We start from the raw sequence: 18,778 nt of genomic DNA, 5'->3' as shown, positions 1-18,778 counted from the left end.
CAATGAATAGCTTTAAATAATTAGTGACCACTAAAACACATAACAATCCATAACACCCTCCCTGTGCTAAATTGACCATTCTACTTAATGGGACATTAAAAGAAGTATGCGCTAAACACTATTCATTTGAGATCAACCAAAAAGACAGCACTGAAAGCATTCTTTAATGGTCGTCCAACTCAGTTTGGGGCATCTTGACCTAGGTCCCTGTAGACAGATGTCTGGGAATAAATTGTTTTTAGAAAAATTCCAAATTTTATGTTAATAGTTTAGAGCCAGTGCTAGGAAACTCCAGTCTCCAGCCAGTCGCTGGATGTGGACATTTTTGTTTTCCTGCTACAAAAAAGACATTTTTCAGGGGGTAAAGGGTTCTGAAAAATCTCTCAGCAAATTCTGATCCCTACAATAATTTGCAGCTTGAAACTAATCCAAAAGTTTGTGAAATTTTGTACTGAGGGTGATTAATCTTGACATTTCAGCAGGAAACTAAACTATTTTTTTAAATAACAAGTTACTTAACAAGTCAAACATGACCGATTGAATGGAATTACATGGATGTTAAGAGTACACAATTAAATCATTTATCGTGCCACTTTTCTAGGCTACACTGCAGCCTTACTTCACTTTATTCTGCAATGTGGGTTCATTTAATATCAGGGAATGTATACAGGATACAACCTGAAATTCATACTCATCACAGACAGCTATGAAAGAAGAAACCCATAGAATGAATGATAGAAGCTTCAAAGCCTTCACACAAGCAGCAGCAAAAGCATCAATGCCCCCTCGCCCTGAGATTTGTGCCAGCAAAAGCACTGACCCTTCCAACCCCCCTCAGTGCAAGCAACAGCAAAAGCCCCCCAAAGAGACCTTGGTGCAGAGTCCATCTGTTGTTGTGTGAATAAAGTCACCGGAGAAAATTACTTGTAGGTACAAAGCAGCTTCTTTATTCAACAAAACAAAGTACAGCAGGCATCATGGAGATCTGTTTGGTGGAACGGTCTCCTGGCCCAACGTGGGGCTTGGTACTTAATGTGCCAAACATCAAAGGACAACTCCGTATCTACCAAGTATGGACAATGCTTTCTTTGAAACTACATGCAACCTTCATAGCTCCTGATTCACATCCACACCACAGACATCCAAATGAATTTTACTCAGCATTGTCTAGACTGGGATTCACAGCTTTTAGGAACCCACTGTTCAGAGCGGCACTAGAAATTAAATACACAATACATTTTCAGAGGTGAAGATTGGTAGCCAAAGTAATTTGCTAAATGTATTGTCCTAGACCCAAAAGTCACTCTAATTCCATCAAAACTACAGCCCATAACCAGCACTTTGCTATCTCAGCTAGGCTCTCTCTCTCTCTCCAGCAAGGGAGAGAGAAGTTGCTTCTGCAACAACATGAGTGGAGACCAGCAACTCACTGTTCTGATGTTGCAATCTTCCACATCACTCCTCCAAGCCCTCTGTTTCGAGGACTGACTGCCAATCATGACAGAGAAAGAGAGAGAAAAAAATGGATTGATAAGATGACAGTTTTTCATGGTACTGACCTTTGTGTTTCTTTACATGGGATTAAGGGCGTCCAAAATCGATAAAATAATATCAGCTGATTCTGCATATACAGTATATTATTACAGAAAAGGAGGAAAGAACCAGCCATTTGGTTTATATTGCAAGTAATTGTTTGCTTTTCAATTTTCGGTTTTCATTTTCTGTTTGAGAGCAATGATCCATGAAACCCCAAGGGCTGGAAGTAATTGCACAGAAGCTGCTCCTTGCCCAGTGTTAATGTGAGGAGTGGACACACTCCCTTAGCAGTGAGTCTCCTGATAATATTAACACAAGAAATTGTGCAGATGCTGGACATCCAGAGCAACACACACAAAATACAGGAGGAACTCGGCAGGCAGGCAGCATCTCTGGAGAGGAATAAACAGTCGATGTGAGCCAAGACCCTTCATATCCTAATGCATTTATAGTTACAAGACTTTCTATCTGACATTGATCACAAAGAACCCCAAAATTAAAACTTGAAATAGACAAACTTGATTTAAAGTACGAAGGCGTAAATTCGTAGAAAACAATGTGAAACACTCAATTTTTGAAGGATCTCCACCACCCAAGCTATGGCTTCTCACTGCAGCCATTACGAATGCTCTTGAATGGAAAATCCTACAAAATGTAGAGAGTAGGCCCAGCCCATCACAGGTAAAGGCCTCCCCGCCATTCCGCACATCTCTGCAGCATTGTCACAGGAAAGCAGCATTCACCACTGGGGACTCCCAACATGCAGGTCATGCTCTCTTCCCACTGCAATTATCAGGAAGAAGGTACAGGAGCCTCAGGAATTACATCACCTAGTTCAGGAACAGTTAACCATCAGGCTCCTGAATCAGAGTGGATAACTTCACTCACCCCATCATTGAATTGTTCCACATGCTATGGACACACTCTCAAGGACTCTTCATCTCATGTTCTCAATGTTTATTGCTTATTTATTATTATTCTTAATATTTATTTTTGTATTTGCACACTGGATGTCTGCTTTGTTGCCTTTCATTGATTCTATTATAGTTATTAGCTTCTTGCCCGCAAGAAAATGAATCTCAGGGTTCTATATGGAGATATACAAGTACTTTGATAATAAATTTACTTTGAACTTTGATTTCAGAGTTGGTGAATGAATAACATGCTTGTGGTTTAATGTGATAACCAGTATGCACAACAATGTGTCAATGTCAAATATTTTTAAGATGGGATGGTTTGGGAAGAATTTACCTCTTCTTAGTAACTACAGAACTCACATCTGTTTTCTTACATGTGAGGCCATACATTAGCACTGTCTTTGAAAATACAGATGAGGTGCAAGTTGACGGGCACATACCAAATGGTAGCAGGACTGCTTGATAAAGAGGATCTTTAAGCCTATTTTTAGCCTGCAGAGAAACAAAGATCTGTCCAACCTATACCCAGCTTTTGTGAATGATTCTGGTTACGCTGTTGAGAAATGATGTACCAAACTCAATGGGAGCAAAGCTGATTTTCTCTGTTCAGTTTGAGAGGATAAAATTGGAAATAAAGAATACGTAACACGTTTTCAAGATGAATAACCGCAAACAGTTTTTTTTCCATTTGGGCCAATCTTTTGAGCAGACCTTTGAAATCAATGGCACAGGAAATGGAGGGAAAAGAATTTCTCGCAGTTTTCAGGAACTCGAAGTCAATGTCAGTGATGGTTGAAGCATATTACATTGTTTAAAAACTGATTTAGCAAATGGTTAAAGGTGTGAAACCTGTTTAGTTATGAATTGAAAACCAGGCTAGGATACCAAAAGTTGTTCAAAGAGACTTGAAAATTTACAAGGATGTTGTGGGGACTAGAGGATCTGAATTATAAGGAAATGTGCAACACACACAAAGTAGTGGAGGAACTTAGGAGCCCAGGCAGCGTCTATGGAAAAGCGTAAGCCGTCGACATTTCAGGCCGAGACCCTTCATCAGGACTGACATCTCAGCCCAAAACGTCGATCGTTAACTCTTTTCCGTAGATGTTGCCTGACCTGCTGAGTTCCTCCAGCATTTTGTGTGTGTTGCTTGGAATTTCAGCATTGGCAGATTTTCTCTTGTTTGTGTATGGTGAAAGGTGAATAGATTAAAACTTCATTCTCTGGTGCGTAGGAGAGTGGGGATGGGGATTTGACGAAGGTATACAAATTTATAATGGGTATTATAAATTTAAAATTATTAATGGGTATTATTAATTATAAATTTATAAGGAAATATGCAAGCAAGCTTTTTTCCACTGAGATTGGATAAGACTTGAACTGGAGGTCACAGGGTAAGAGTGAAAAGTCAAATACACTCAGTGGATATTTTATTAAGTACAGTATTTATTAAATGTTTCCCAATATTAACAAAAAGTTAAGACTCACAGATATTGCTGTTTCAAGAACAAATATCATGTGCTTCAAATCTAATCAAAATTAACTGATGCAGGAAATGACAGCTTACAGTACTGTGCAAAAGTCTTTGACACCCTAGCGCGATACACATGTGTCTAACACATTTGCATAGCACTGTACGTAAACCATCCCATCTGGCACCAGCAATCACTTGATCACATTTCTTCCCCATTCTGCTCTTTGGTCTGAACAATGACTGAACCTCTTGGGCAATGTGTGCATGTTATTTTGCATTGAGTTGCTGCTACATGATTGGTTGATTAGATATTTGCATTACTAAGCAGATGTACAGGTGTCACTGAGTGCACTTAAGAGTAATCTCAGGACAAACTTCTTCATTCAACAGGTAGTGTGAATGTGAAACGAGCTGCTAGTGGAAATGGTAGATATGGATTTGATTGCAAAATGTAAGAGAACTTTGGATGAATACATGGATGGGAGGGGTATAGAGGGCAATGGTCCAGGTGTGGGTTCATGCGACTAGGATTAGTAACAATTCATCATGAAGTAGATGGGTTGAAGGGCCTATTTCTGTGCTGTTGTGTTCTATGTCTCTATGACACTCTGAGACTCTAATCTTAATAGATAATCCACCCTGGAAAAAATTAAGATGTAAGTGCAGAGATGAGAGAGGATGAAATAATGAGAGGAAGTTTATGACTGGCTGGAAGAAGGAGAGATGAAACAATAAAGGGTGAGGCCAAATAAAGGCCAAAGGTTGGGTCTAGAACAGAAATTTTCAAACTAGGGTCAACGGACCCCTTGCTTAACGCTATTGATCATGGTATAAAAAAGTTTGAGAAACTCTGATCTAGAATGACAAACAAGTTGAATTGTTACTGTCAACTCTTGTCTCCAAACATTGGAAAAACTGGTTAAAATATATAATTGTCAGTACCCAGATTGGCAACTTAGATTCACCTGGCTATAATTTAGAAATGTATGGACTTTGGTAAATCTAAAAATAAATTTGTTGAATCTGAGATCCCAATTTGCTGGGATTGATGTTGTTAAATTTATTAGTAAATATCCAGTAAACAGTTTGGGTTGGACGATGTGGTCAGGGAAGAAGAGGACTGGAGTTTAGTTGGTTACTAGAAAGAATTGGAGTGAAATAGAGTTTGACTGTTGGAGCAGCCTGGGTAATCGGGATTGGAGTCTGCTACTTTAGGAATGACCCCCAAACTAACAACATATATTGAGTTCAAACATTCTTTATTGTGATTGTTGGGAAGGTAAAGTGTTCCTCAATCCCCTCTTTATCTTCAGTATGTGAGGTCATGGACACAGTGAGGTAGAGAATTAAAATGACAAGAAGATCACTGAACCTTAACATATCTTACAGCCCAGTGGAGACTCATAAATGTACTGTAGGATTTTTCTGGTAAATCCTAATTTCCATTGCTTATCCCTCGATGACCTTGAATGGTAATGAGCCATTAGCTTATGAAAATATTTTGAGAACAGTTAGAAATTAAAGTCCAAAGTTCAAAGTAAATTAATTATCAAAGTACATATTTGTCAGCATATACAAGCTTGAAATTCATTTCCTTGTGTGCATACATGGTAAATCCAATAACTATAACAGAATCAATGAAAGTCTGCACTCAGCAGGGTGGATGACCAGTGTACAAAAGACAAAAAACTGCACAAATATAAAAGGAAAAGAAGACTTAATAATAATAAATAACCAATAAATATTGAGAACATGAGATGAAGAGTCTTTGGAAGTGAGTGTAAAGGTTGTGGGAACAGTTCAGTATTAGGACAATTGAAGTTGATGGAATTTATCCTTCCTGGTTCAAGAGCCTGATAGTAGAGGTGTGTTAAGTGTTCCTGAACCTGGGGATCTGAGTCCTGAGGTTCCTGTACCTTCTTCCTGGTGGCAGCAACAATCAACCTTAATGCAAAGTCAAGGTTCGCATCCAAGCCAGAGAGAATAAGGAGGCAGATTTCCTTCTCTAAATGAAACTAGCAGAATTATTTTGATAATCCACATTCATTGGTTAGAAAATTCTGACTGGGCTAGATAGACCAAATGCAGGGAATGATGCTTACCCTGGTTAAGAGGTCTAGAATGAAGGGTTTCAGTCTTGGGTAAGACATTTAGTCTTTAAGAGAAAGATGTCTTCAGAGGATGGTAAAACTTTGGTGTCTCCAACACACAAGGTGGTGGAGACCAAGTTTCTGGATAAATTTAATGAGGTTGAAATATTGCTTGACACAGACACAAGGAGAGAGATAAAGGATCAACTGCGATGGTTTTGAGAGGTGGAATAGGCTTGTAAGTTGAATGATCACCTCTTATGGTTTTTCTATGGTCACTGACTCATCACTTTTAACTTTCCCAGCTTTATTTAATTAACAGAACTTATCTACTAATCATTATGCCATGGATTCCTAGCCAATCAACTTAACAACTGACATTGCCCTCACTCATTCTTGACATGTAATGAGCCCTAACGTAGGAACTTTTGGATGTCTTCTGCTATTCTCTTCACTTTGTGACTTGCTTATAAATTGCATCTCCTAGAGTCATACAGAAGTAGGTCCTACAGCTCAAAGTCCATAATAACCATCAACTGCACTAATACCATTTTGTTCTCATATATCCATCAGCTCCTTTACGTACCAGAGGCAATTTACAGTGACCAATTAAGCTACAAACCCACATGTCCTGTGGATGTGGGAGGAAACTGGAGCGCCTGAAGGGATTTGGCCCGAAGCGTTGTGTGTACTCTTCTCCTTAGATGCTGCCTGGCCTGCTGAGTTCCTCCAATATTTTGTGTGTGTTGCTTGGATTTCCAGCATCTGCAGATTTTCCCTTATTTGTCATCTGAAAGATATGGTCACTGACAGCAGCAGAGATCAAATTCGAAATTAGGTCGCAGGAGCTGTGAGACAGCAACTCTACCAGCTGCTCCAGTCCTCGCTAGATGTATGGATGTAGTACTGAGATGCATTTCACTGCCAATTCCTTTTCTCCTTGCAGATAATGAAGAATATATTTCATCAATCCTTCAATGCGTACAAAACAGACATTGAGCCCAGGGTGAATGACCTGACAATTCATCTTCTACAGTGCAGCCGAAGATTATTTGAAATCATGCTGTCACATAGGAGGGTCACGGCAGCTTACATTGAAGGAGATAATGTTGTTGTCACCATAGAAGGTGAAGCAGCTAGAGTCTTAAACTTTGATACAGGTAACGTACTGGTACAATGAAGGGGAAATGTCTCTCATAAATGTTCTAGTTTGGCTTGTTAGTCATTCTTCTGATAAATGCACAGCCATTCAGTAGCAGTGGTCAATATGAGTTTATGGATCTTGGCTTCAGGAGTGAAGAATCTCACATTTAAAAGAGTTATTTATAAATTATTTAAATTCTGATTTTAAAAAAAACCATATTAAAACATCTTAAGTAACACACACAAAATGCTGGAGGAACTCAGCAGGCCAGGTAGCTTCTATGGAGGAAAGTACAGTTGACATTTCGGGCTGAAACCTTTCGGCAGGACTGTTTTGGAAGGAGGATTCTGGTCTGAAGCATGGACTGTACTTTTTTCTATATATGATGCCTGGCCTGCTAAGTTCCTTCAACATTTTGTGTGTGTGGCTCAGATTTCCCACATTGGCAGATTTTCTCTCGTTTGTAAATACATTTTAATTCTGATTCCCCTTCCTGTTCTGACATGCTAGTCCATGGTCTCCTCTTGTGCCAAGATGAAGCCACCCTCAGGGAGGAGGAGCAACACCTTATATTCCATCTAGATAGCCTCCAACCAGATGACATGAATCTTGGTTTCTCTGTACAGTAAAAAAAAAATTCCCTCCTCCTCCCCTCTTCTTCTATTCCCCTCTGGCCCCTCTATTCCCCTCTGGCCTCTGACCTATTCTCACCTGCATATCACTTTCCCTGGGTCGCCTCCTCCTTCCTTTCTCCTTTGGTCCCCTTTCAGCTCCTATCAGATTCTTTCCTCTCCAGCCGTTTACCTTTCCTACCCTCCTGGCTTCACCTATCACCTTCTAGCTATCCTCCTTCCTCACCCCCCGCACACTTTTAATTCTGGTATCTACCCCCTTTCTTTAATTTCTATGGATGCTGCCTGACCTGACCTTCTGAGTTCCTCCAGCATTTTGTGTGTGTTAATTTAAATTATTTGATTTGTGTGAACCATATGCAAGACAAGCTTTTCACTGTATAAGAGAAAATAACATCTTCCTTCTGTTAGCCATAAGGGTTCAATTAATCAAAATGTGACGAAGAGCAGTTTCATCAACATCCAGTTCTGTCTGTGTAAGGCCACTCAACCCATTGTCCCTGTGCCATCTGCTTGAAAGAGCTAATTAATTAATCCGCTCTTCCCGTCCTTAAGCATAAAGATTTGGGACACCATGGTAGGGTAGTGGCTAGCGTGATGCTATTACAGCTCTGGGCATCAGAGTTTGGAGTTCAAATCCAGCATCTGTAAGAAGTTCGGACGTTCTTTCCATCAGCACATCGGTTTACTCCAGGTTCTCCAGTTTCCTCCCACAGTCCAAAGACGTACTGATTAGTAGGCTAATTGGTCATTGTAAATTGTCCTGTGACTAGGCTAGGGTTAAACGGTAGACTGCTGGGTGATGTGACTCGTTCGTCATAAGAGCCTGTTCCGTGCTGCGTCTCTAAGTAAAGTCAATATATAAGAGTTTTCCTTTTATGGAAAGTTGCTTTTGGCTTTCACCAAACACTTGTGCGGAGCATTCAAGATTAGGCAATCAACAAAGTTATTACAATTAGCTTTTTCTCCTTGAATAATGCAAATAATGTCTTGTAACATTGTAAAGACATTCTGGAATAAAACAAACTGCACCATTTCCCAAGAAATGGTGCTTCATCATTTATTTCTCTTGAAAGTTTGGGGGGGCAGGATGGGGTGGTTACTGCACAGGATTGAAAGATGCTGCAGAAAGTTGTGAACTCAAGTGAGCTCCATCGTGGGCACTCGCGTCTACAACATCCAGGACATCTTCAAGAAGTGATGCCCACCATTAAGGATCCCCTTGTCCCACACATGCCCTCTTCTCATTGCTACCATCAGGAAGGAGATACAAAAGCCTGAAGGTACACACTCAACAAACCAGGAACAGCTTTTCCTCTCGGCCATCAGATTTCTGAATAGATATTAAACCACGAACACTACTACACTACTTTTTACACTACTTACTTAATTTAACTTTAATATAATTATACTTACTGTAATTCACAGTTTTTATTATGTATTGTAATCTACTGCAAAAACAACAAATTTCAGAATATATGACGGTGATATTAAAGCTGATTCCAATTCTGATTCTGAAGTTCATGTAAACTATTAAAGTAGGTGACTGGCTCTTAAACTTTAAGATATTTTGACAGATGTTGAAATTTCTAGTGTTCCACAATCTTTGGAAAAAATTTGTTTATGAATCATTGTGGTTAGTAGAAATCACAATTTGATTTTGTAGGCTTGTCTTTTCATTAATTATTTACAAATTTACTGTCATGGCTAATAGCTCAATAATATCTGTTTCAGTTTGGATGAAACATGGGTAATAATTAGAATTGAAAGATCAGATTTACTTCTGCTCGGTCTATCCCATCTTCTTAACTCTGGAACACGAATAATAATTGTCCTCTACTCCCTGGATACCTACTAGAACAGATATCAAACCTAGAATTGTCCTGATCACTGAATAGATCATGAAATTAACTAGTCATGGAGTACTGAGCTTAGTTGAATTAAAGTACATGATAGGAATTTGTCTATCATTCATTTTGAGCTCAGAATCAGAATCAAAATTAAATCATGATCAGGTTTAATATCACTGACAAGTGGTGAAATGTGTTGATTTGCAGCAGTAGTACACTGCAATATATAAATGTACTAGTTATACTATATATATATTATATATAATGTATACTTTATATTTCTATAGCTGTTCCTAGAGCGTGTGTCTTCAGGCTCTTGTCCCTACTCTCTGATGTTAGCAATGAGAAAAGGGCATGTCCTGGGTGGTGGGTTCCTTAATGATGGATGCCTCCTTTTTGATTCATCACTTTTTGAAGATGCCCTCGATGTTGGGGAGGCTAGTCTCCATTTCTGAGTTTATAATCTTCTGCTGCTTTTTTTGGATCATTTTCAGTGGCCCCTCCATAGCAGATAGTGATGCAACCAGTTAGAATGGTCCCTATGTTATGTCTGTAGTAATTTACTAGCATCTTTAGTGATATGCAAAATCTCCTAAACCCCTAAAGGAGTATAGCCTCTGGCATGCCCTCTTTGTAATTGAATCAATATGCTGGGCCGTGGGCAGATTACCTGAAAAAGGAGAAAATCTGCAGATGCTGTAAATCCAAAGCAATACACACACAAAATGCTGGAGGAACTCAGCAGGCCAGGCAGCATCTACAGAAAAGAGTAAACAGTTGACATTCCAGGGTGGTGTTGGACTGAAACATAGATTTTCTGAGGTGTTGTCACCCGGGAGCTTAAAACTGTTCACCATTGCCACTTCTGAATGCAACACCTCTAATCTCCTCAATCTGTTCCAATCACTTCATCTCTGAGGTGGAAGTGTCATCCCCATTGATTGTAATTAGAAACATGACTGAAAGCATGATCAAACTTGTGCTAACTACACCATGGTAGTGACAAAGTTATCTAAATAATTCATGCAAAGGATTGTGCAATGCTTTACAACACATGACTGCAGAAAGTAGGACATTTGAACGGGAATATCTGTCTTGATAATCACTCACACTCATATCTTCTATCACCCAGAATATCAAGGGCATCAACCACATGTTAACATCAAAGATTGGTAATTGGTTTCTTGTTGTCGTACATACTGAAGTACAGTGAAAACTTTGTAACTTTGAAAATCTTCGCAGTTTTCACAGCAGCAGCATATTAAAGTAATACAAGAAAAAAGCAGTAAGAGAATGCAGAATATGTTGTTTTGTGGATTCTATTGTATTTCTTTGTTCTACTTTGAATGCCTGCAAGAAAATCAATCTCTGGTAGTATATGATGACATATACATACAGTACTTTGATAACAAATTTACTTTGAACTTTGACTTTAAGCTCAACAGGTTGGGCAGCATCTATGGAGGGAAATAAATAATCAGCATTTTGGGCATGTTGCTGAAGATTTCTAGTGTCTATAGAATCTTTTGTGTCCTTGATATCCTCTATGCTGTTAAGAGCTCTGTTAACTAGAGTCATTTTGTTCTTGCTTCCAGGTTGTGGAGTTAACCTTGGGCTGAATGGCTTGGAGTCCTTGGAGGAATTTATTTACAAGGTAGCAACGGCAGCTGACCAAAATGACGTTTTTGAAGCACTCTCTGGGAAAATCCGACACTCTAAGCAGCTAGCGGATGACTTCCGCCGGAATGGCTTGACTGTGACCATGTTTCATTGAGACTGTTAGGGACGGTGTTTCTGAGGTTTGGAGATGCGTTGGTCATTCAGTTTGTGAACTCCGTCGCACGGGGCCCATGAGTGTCAGATAAATATCTTTCCTCTGGTCCTTGGAGTTAAGTGGTGGTTTGACAGGGGTGTATGGGTGAAATTCAGAGGCTTAACCTTAGGGAAACATGACAAAGCCAAGAAAATAGCTGTGGGAAGCCTGAAGAACTATTCATGCCCTCACTGTTACATTAGGCTATCGGTCACAGTAGTTTAAATATGCTGAATATGAAATTTCTCACTGTTTACATTATAATTCCACTTGCCAATAAAATAAATATCTCAACACATGAGGATCAGTGCTTGGTCCAATGCAAACATAACTCTGCAGATCAACAATTGAAAGTCTCTCATGATGCTCATTAACTAGATCAATCAACAATGTTACATTAGCCACCACAAGTCCTTGTGTCCATCTTGTAGGTTGGTCAGAAGAGTTCTTGAAGTATCAGTTACTTATTTCGAAGTTCTGTTGTGTATCTAAAAAACAAATTTATTGAATAACTAGAAGACTTGATAAATGAACATATGGTTTTACGATGCAAACACTTGATTGCAGGGTTTTGCTACTGGGGTACATTAAAAGCTCAGTAGACTCTGGGCAAAGCCCATGATCACCACATGAATAATGGAATTGCTTGCACTTATAAGGTAATGTTTTTCTAGCATAGAGATGCTGTGTAATACAACAATTCTGTGTGGTACCATGAACATCTATAATATATCAAAAGTTTCTTGGGGAAAACTGAGCTGAGCAAATGTGAAATTTGATCCATTCTTGAATGACCATGATTTTGGCAAGCATGCTACTTTTTAGCATTTCTCCAGCATTTTGTGTGCGTTGCTCAAGATCTCCAGCAGCTGCAGAATCACTTGTGTTCATGAGCATACTTTCCATCGGCTCCTGGATCGCAGGTAGAACTCAAGAAGAAAATCTTTTATTTGAAGGGTCACCTCATGAACACTAATATCATATCACATGACACATCCCAGTTCTTAACGCTGCAGAGACTTGACACTTCCTTAGGACATTGAAGGGCAATCGTCCCACCAAACCTATGTTGGCTGTCAGCAAATCTATCAATCCCATTCCCTCACGTATTGCCCAGTTGTCTAATTTTATGTGGTTATCAACTCCTGCCAGCCATCTATTCTAGAGACAGTTTATGGTATCCAATGAAAAAATCTATGAGCAGATCTTTGGCATGTGCAAACAGCATCCAGAGAAACCCAGTAGTAATAGGAAGAATGTGTAAACTCCACAAGTACAGTAGCAGAGGTCTCAGTTGATCAGGGTGGTTGGAACCGTGGGGCAGCAGTTCCACGTTCTATTCCCCTAGAGATAAGCACAGGCTCTGAGAGGGTAATATAGTGCTTGGATAGATGGTGGCCCATGCATTTGTGCGGAAAAGGTGAGTTTGAAAGAAATCAGAATTAAAAGGGCAGATGATACGTAGAGGGGTCTTGTTTAAAGGAAAGAGCAAAGTCATACTGGAGTTTAAACTGGATACACATTTAATATTTGATGCATGAGAGGACATTTTAGAGCTCAAGTAATCACAGCAGTGTAAGACTTGTATTTGATACCATTCAGAAGGCCTTGATAGTCATTTACCTAGCCTGTTGATCATGAAGAATGAATATCACCCCAGGATAACCTGACCCTGGTGTTAAGTGCTTTACTGAGTATCTGAAGAGGGTTAAAGGAGTGACAGCGTGAGTGTACAACCCTGGTGGAGAATGGGGTGGTGGTGGGGGGTCGATTCAAGATTCAAGGTTGCTTAATGTCATTTTTAATATGCAAGTGTAAAGGAGAATGAAATAATTGTTACTGCAGATCCAATGCAGCACAAAAAAACCCCAGAATAAGTAAAAGAACACAATAATAAAAAAAATAAATACATAAATTAGCTTACAAACAAGGATAGACTGTTATGTCCAGTAAGTGATGATAAAGCACAGGAGTGTACATAAGGTGACTGGCAGGGAATGATAAAATAGCGGTTGTTGGGTACATGGATAGGTATGTTTGTGGGAAGAGATGGTGATCAGCCTTAGTGGTTGGGGCAAATAACTGCTTTTGAGTCTGGTGACGCAAAAAGTAGAGAACACAATAATGATAAACTTAACAAATATAAATACTTAAGATATCTTTTAGACATAGATTGACTGTATGTCCATAGAATGATGTTAGTACACTAAGTGACTAATGGGAAATAATAATGTAGTGGTGGAGTTAGTGGGTGGAGGTGTTGATCAGCCTTGCTACTTGGGGAAAGGACCTGTTTTTGAGTCTAGTGGTCCTGGCATCGATGCTGCATAGCCTTCACCCTGATGGAAGTGGAACAAGCAGTCCATGAGCTCAGTGTGTGAGATCCTTCATGATGTTACTGGCCCTTTTCTGGCACCTTCTGTATATATGTCCTTGATGCTGGGTAGACTGGTGCCACTGATGCATTGGGCAGTTTTGGCTATCTGTTGCAGAGCCTTCCTGTCCGACGCAGAGCAGTTTCCGTACCATGTAGTAACGCAGCTTGTTAGGATGCTCTCTACTGCACATCTATAAAATGATGTAAATATGGATGTGAGAAGTGCAGTTCTCTTCAGCTCCCTCAGAAAGTAGAGGTGTCGGTAAGCTTTCTTGATTGTGAAGGATGAATTCTGGGACCAGGATAGGAACTGTGGGATGTGCACTCCCAGGAGTTTGAAACTTCTATGCTGCTGATGTAAAGAGGAGGTGAGTGGTGCGACTTCTCCTGAAATCAATAACCATCTATTTTGTTTTGTTGACAATAAGGAAGAAATTGCCTGGTAACAGGCCTTGAACTCTTTCACCTCCTCTCTGTAGGCTGTCTCATTGTTGTTGGTGATGAGCCCCACCAGTGTCATGTCTTTGGCGAACTTGGTGTATTTGACCATACTATCATGCGTGAGCAAAGTATGCAGCATCGAGCTCAGCGCACAGCCCTGGGGGACACTCATGCTGAGGATGATGGGGAGGGAGGTGCAGTCGTTCATCCTGATTATATAAGGCCTGCTGGTTAGGAAGTCCAACACCCAGTTGTACAGTGGTGTATTTAGACCTAAGAGGAGTAGGAGGTTGATGTGTACCTACAAAATGCTGGAAGAACTCCAAAAGTTTGGCAGGGGAGTAAACAGTTGAGATTCGGGCTGAGACCCTTCATCAGAACGTAATCAGGAATTTGCCCAATCCCTTCACCTGCCTGTACCTATCACCTTCCAGCTTGTACTCCTATCCCACCCCCTCCCAACCTTCAAATACTTTCTTCCCCCCTCCTTTCCAGTCCTGATAAAGGATATTGCCCGGATATATCGACTATTTATTCCTTTCCGTGGATGCTACTTGAGTTCCTCCAGCATTTTGTGTGTTATTCTGGATTCCCAGCATCTGCAGAATCTCTTGTGTCTGCAGTAAATTGACTTCAACATTAACTTGTTGTTTTACATCTTTCAACATGATCCATTTCAGAGAAAGTTTATTCCAGACCTTGTGTGCTGCCAAGGGAATGCAAATAAATTTGGAGTCAAGGACAAGATGCCAATTGATGACAGGCATGATGGACTAAAAATTCATGTGCATCAAGTGCTGGTGGTCAAGTACAAAGTATTAAATGTTATTGCACAAATCTGTGCAAATAGCAATAGTCTCTAAACGATGCAGTGATCATAAATTTGTCAAGGAGCCATAGAGTCATAGAAAACCAAAGTACAGCAACAGGCCTTTCAGCCCATCTATTTCATGCTGAACCAATTAAAATACCTAGGCAAATCAACCTGCACCCAGTCCATAGCCCTCCATACTTCTCCCATTCATGTACCTATACAAACTTCTCTTGAGGAGGTTCACAAGGATGATTCCAGGAGTGAAAGGGTTATCATACGAGGAACGTTTGATGGCTCTGGGTCTGTACTTGCTGGAATTAAGAAAGATGCGGGAGGATCTCATTGAATCTTTCAAATGTTGAAAGGCCTAGGCAGGGTAGATGTGGTAAGGATGTTTCACATGATGGGAGAGTCTAGGACAAGAGGGTACAGACTCAGGATAGAAGGACGCCCTTTCAAAACAGAGATATGGAGAAATTTCTTTAGCCAAAGGGTGGTGAAAGAGGAATTTGTTGCTACATGCAGCTGTGGAGGCCAGGTCGTTGGGTGTATATAAGGCAAAGATTGGTAAGTTCTTGACTGGACATGGCATCAAAGGTTACGGGGAGAAGTCCGGGAAGGAACTGAGGTTGAGGAGATAGGTAAAAGGGTCAGCCATGATTAAATGGAGCAGACTTGATGGGCCTGATGGGCTAATTCTGCTCCTATGTCTTATAATCTTACAACCTTCTGAATGTTGAAATCCAAGTTGAAATACAACCATCTGAGTGAAGAAGTTTTCCCTCGTATTCTTCTTAAACACTTCACCTTTCACTACAAGGTCTTTTCCATAAGATAAGTTCGATAAGGTAATTAGCTCCATAGCAAATGATTTGGTATGCAGCCTTGAATTCAACATTGCATCTTGGTTCATAACAGTAGTAAGTGTAAATAGATATGGGATTTTTTTTTTTTCAAAGCACTGATGGAAAGACTAGTATTGGAAAAAGTGCCTCACAAAACATAAAAATTTACATTTGGGTCCTTTGGTTCATAGTGATCAACTGAATCCATGTTTGGTACTTGGGTAAGTTTATAATCCCTTAGTTTTATAATTGGGTCCACTGATTTGAAAGCAAATTAATACATTTATAAATTCAAAGTCAAAATACATTTATTATTAAGGTATGTATAGTTTATACGACCTTGAGATTCATCTTCTTTCAGGCAGCTACGAAACAAAGAGCCACAAAAGAAAACGAAAACAAAAAACAAGAGTGTCAAAGTCATTTCAACGATGAGAATTACAGATTATTTTTGAGTTCCTGGGCTTAGACAAGTGTGTGACCTAAGATCTTGCTACTGTTCAAACTTCAAAGTAAGTTTATTCAAAGTTCAAAGTCGCTTTATTGTCAAAGTAGTATATTATCATATACTACCCTGAGATTCATTCACTTACAGGCTTTGACAGGGAAGCGAAGAAATACAACGGAATTTATGAAAATCTATATATAAACAAAGACTAACAAACAATCAATGTGCAAAAGACGAGAAACTACAAATAAAACATTCATACTAAGAATAGTAGATGTAAAGAGCCCTTGAAAGTGAGCCTGTTGGTTCAGGAGCCTGATGGTTGTCGGGTTTTAACTGGTTCTCAGCTTGCTGGTGTGGGACCTAAGGCTTGTGTGCATTCTGGCCTGGATGCTGGAGGGATTCCAATGATATGTTTGTAAATGCGACTCTCTTATGGCAGGGCTCCATGTACATGTATCCAATGGTGGGGAGGACTTTGCCTGTAATAGTGTCCACCACTTTCTGTCACAAGAGCTGAATATTAGACACAAGCATTTATTAGATTCCCGGTTTTACTTTGTCTTTATTTCCAGCAACCAGTGCATTTTGTTTTGTACAATTCAGAATTGGACAATCAGCTTAACTTCCTTGCCTGAAGGTCAATTCACTGGACATGGCTGAGATCTGGTAAAATGTTCTGCATCTTTGCCATCAGTAGAAGCAAAACACGATTATCGGTCAAATTGATCTGTTTACTGCTTCAGAAACTTGGCTTAAAATGGTTACATGTACTGTACACACATATACCAAGCTAACTACTCAGTCAGTTTACATGACATAATGTAAAGCACAGTTTGCTTTCCAGAGCTTAAAGCAAAGGATTCCAGGGTTATGAACTGAAATGCCAGAGCATAAAAACCATTGATACTGTAAAGTACAGTCATGTTTGGTTCAAGATTGTTTAATGCCATTTCTTGTATACAAGTGTAAAGGAGAATAAAATAATTATTACTTGGGATCTGAAGAAGAATAAAAACAGAATACAATAATAAAAGTAAATATTACAATAAATATATATACATAATGAATATAAGTACATAAGACAGCTTATATACATAATTGATTGTATGTCTATAAAGTGATTTTAGACATAGGAGTGTCTGTACATAAGGTAGCTGACAGGAAACGATAAAGTAGTTGTGTTTGGGTTGTGGAGGTGTTGATCAGCCTTACCGCTTGGGGAAAGTAACTGTTTTTGAGTCTGGTGGTCCTGGTGTAGATGATATGTAGTCTCCTTCTTAACAGGAGTGGGATAAACAGTCCATGAGCAGGGGGGGTGGGATCCTTCATGATGTTACTGGCCCTTTTCAAGCACTTTGCTGTATATGTGCCATAGACGACAGGTAATGGCAGGCAATTTTGACGCCACCCCCCCCCCCCACCCCCGATTGCAGAGCCTTCTTGTCTGCCGCAGAGCAGTTTCCGTACCACACAGCGCGTCAGGATGCTCTCTACTGCACATCTGAAGGAAGACGTGGGTATGGATGAGCATCGCCCAGGTCTCTTCAGCCTCCTCAGAAAGTAAAGGGGTTGATGAGCTTTCCTGACTGTACTCTGGGACCGTGAGATGAACACTACCAGGAGTTTGAAACTGTTTCCATTTTCCACTGCTGTGCTGCCAATGTAAAGGGGTGTGAGTGGAGCAAGTTCTCCTGAAGTCGATAACCATCGCTTCTGTCTTGTAATCATTGAGCAAGAGGTTATTTATTTGCCAGCAGGCCTCAAGCTCTTCCACCTTCTCCCTGTAGGTTGTCTCACTGTTGGTGATAAATCCGACCACTGTCATGTCAGCGGTGAACTTGACAATGTGATTACTCAGGTGGTTGGCTCTGCAGTCATGTGTATAGCTAGAGTTCCCAAGACTTTTGCACAGCACTATCGTAGTTTTATGTATTGAACTGTACTGTTGCCAAAAACAAACCAAACCACGACATGTGAGTAATGATAAACCTGATTCTGATATGGGTCTCTATTGTGGGGAATCATGGTTGGGAAAAAGGGTAAGGGAGAGGGGAGGGAGTGGGAAGCGCCAAAGAGACATTCTGAAATGATCAATAAACCATTTGCTTGGAATCAAATGGCCATGCCTGGTGTCTCATGGTTGGGTTTGTCTGCACCCGCACACCCTCATCAACCCCCCTACCGCTGGCACGGTCTTTGCCACCTGTACAACACCACTCCGATGGCACTCCATCCTTGCCATACCCAACGTACTTTGTTCCCACCAGATTTATATACTTGCTCTCTGTCCCATGTTGACAAATACTGTACCTGCTTCAACCACTTCCTCTGGCAATTCATTTCATATACTTATCAACCTCTGATGTTTTCTTATTGCCCCTTGGTTTCCTATTA

The 18,778-nt window shown here is 40.1% G+C and overlaps 1 protein-coding gene across 2 annotated transcripts in view; it reads left to right on the top strand.

The window, feature by feature from the left end:
- Positions 1-14,738, top strand: part of si:dkey-234i14.6 (uncharacterized) — a 123,678-nt gene extending 108,940 nt beyond the window's left edge. For both annotated transcript variants that reach the window (XM_059993268.1, XM_059993267.1), the window contains 2 exons: positions 6,964-7,177; positions 11,239-14,738. In XM_059993268.1, coding sequence (XP_059849251.1) covers positions 6,964-7,177; positions 11,239-11,417 — 393 coding nt within the window. In that variant the 3' untranslated portion in view covers positions 11,418-14,738. The remainder of the gene's footprint in view (positions 1-6,963; positions 7,178-11,238) is intronic.
- Positions 14,739-18,778: the final 4,040 nt, after the last annotated feature.

The sequence above is a fragment of the Hypanus sabinus genome, chromosome 17 (assembly GCF_030144855.1).
Source record: "Hypanus sabinus isolate sHypSab1 chromosome 17, sHypSab1.hap1, whole genome shotgun sequence".
Taxonomy (NCBI): domain Eukaryota; kingdom Metazoa; phylum Chordata; class Chondrichthyes; order Myliobatiformes; family Dasyatidae; genus Hypanus; species Hypanus sabinus.
The sequence above is the reverse complement of the archived record's forward strand: the minus strand, read 5'-3'. Positions and strand labels throughout refer to the sequence as shown.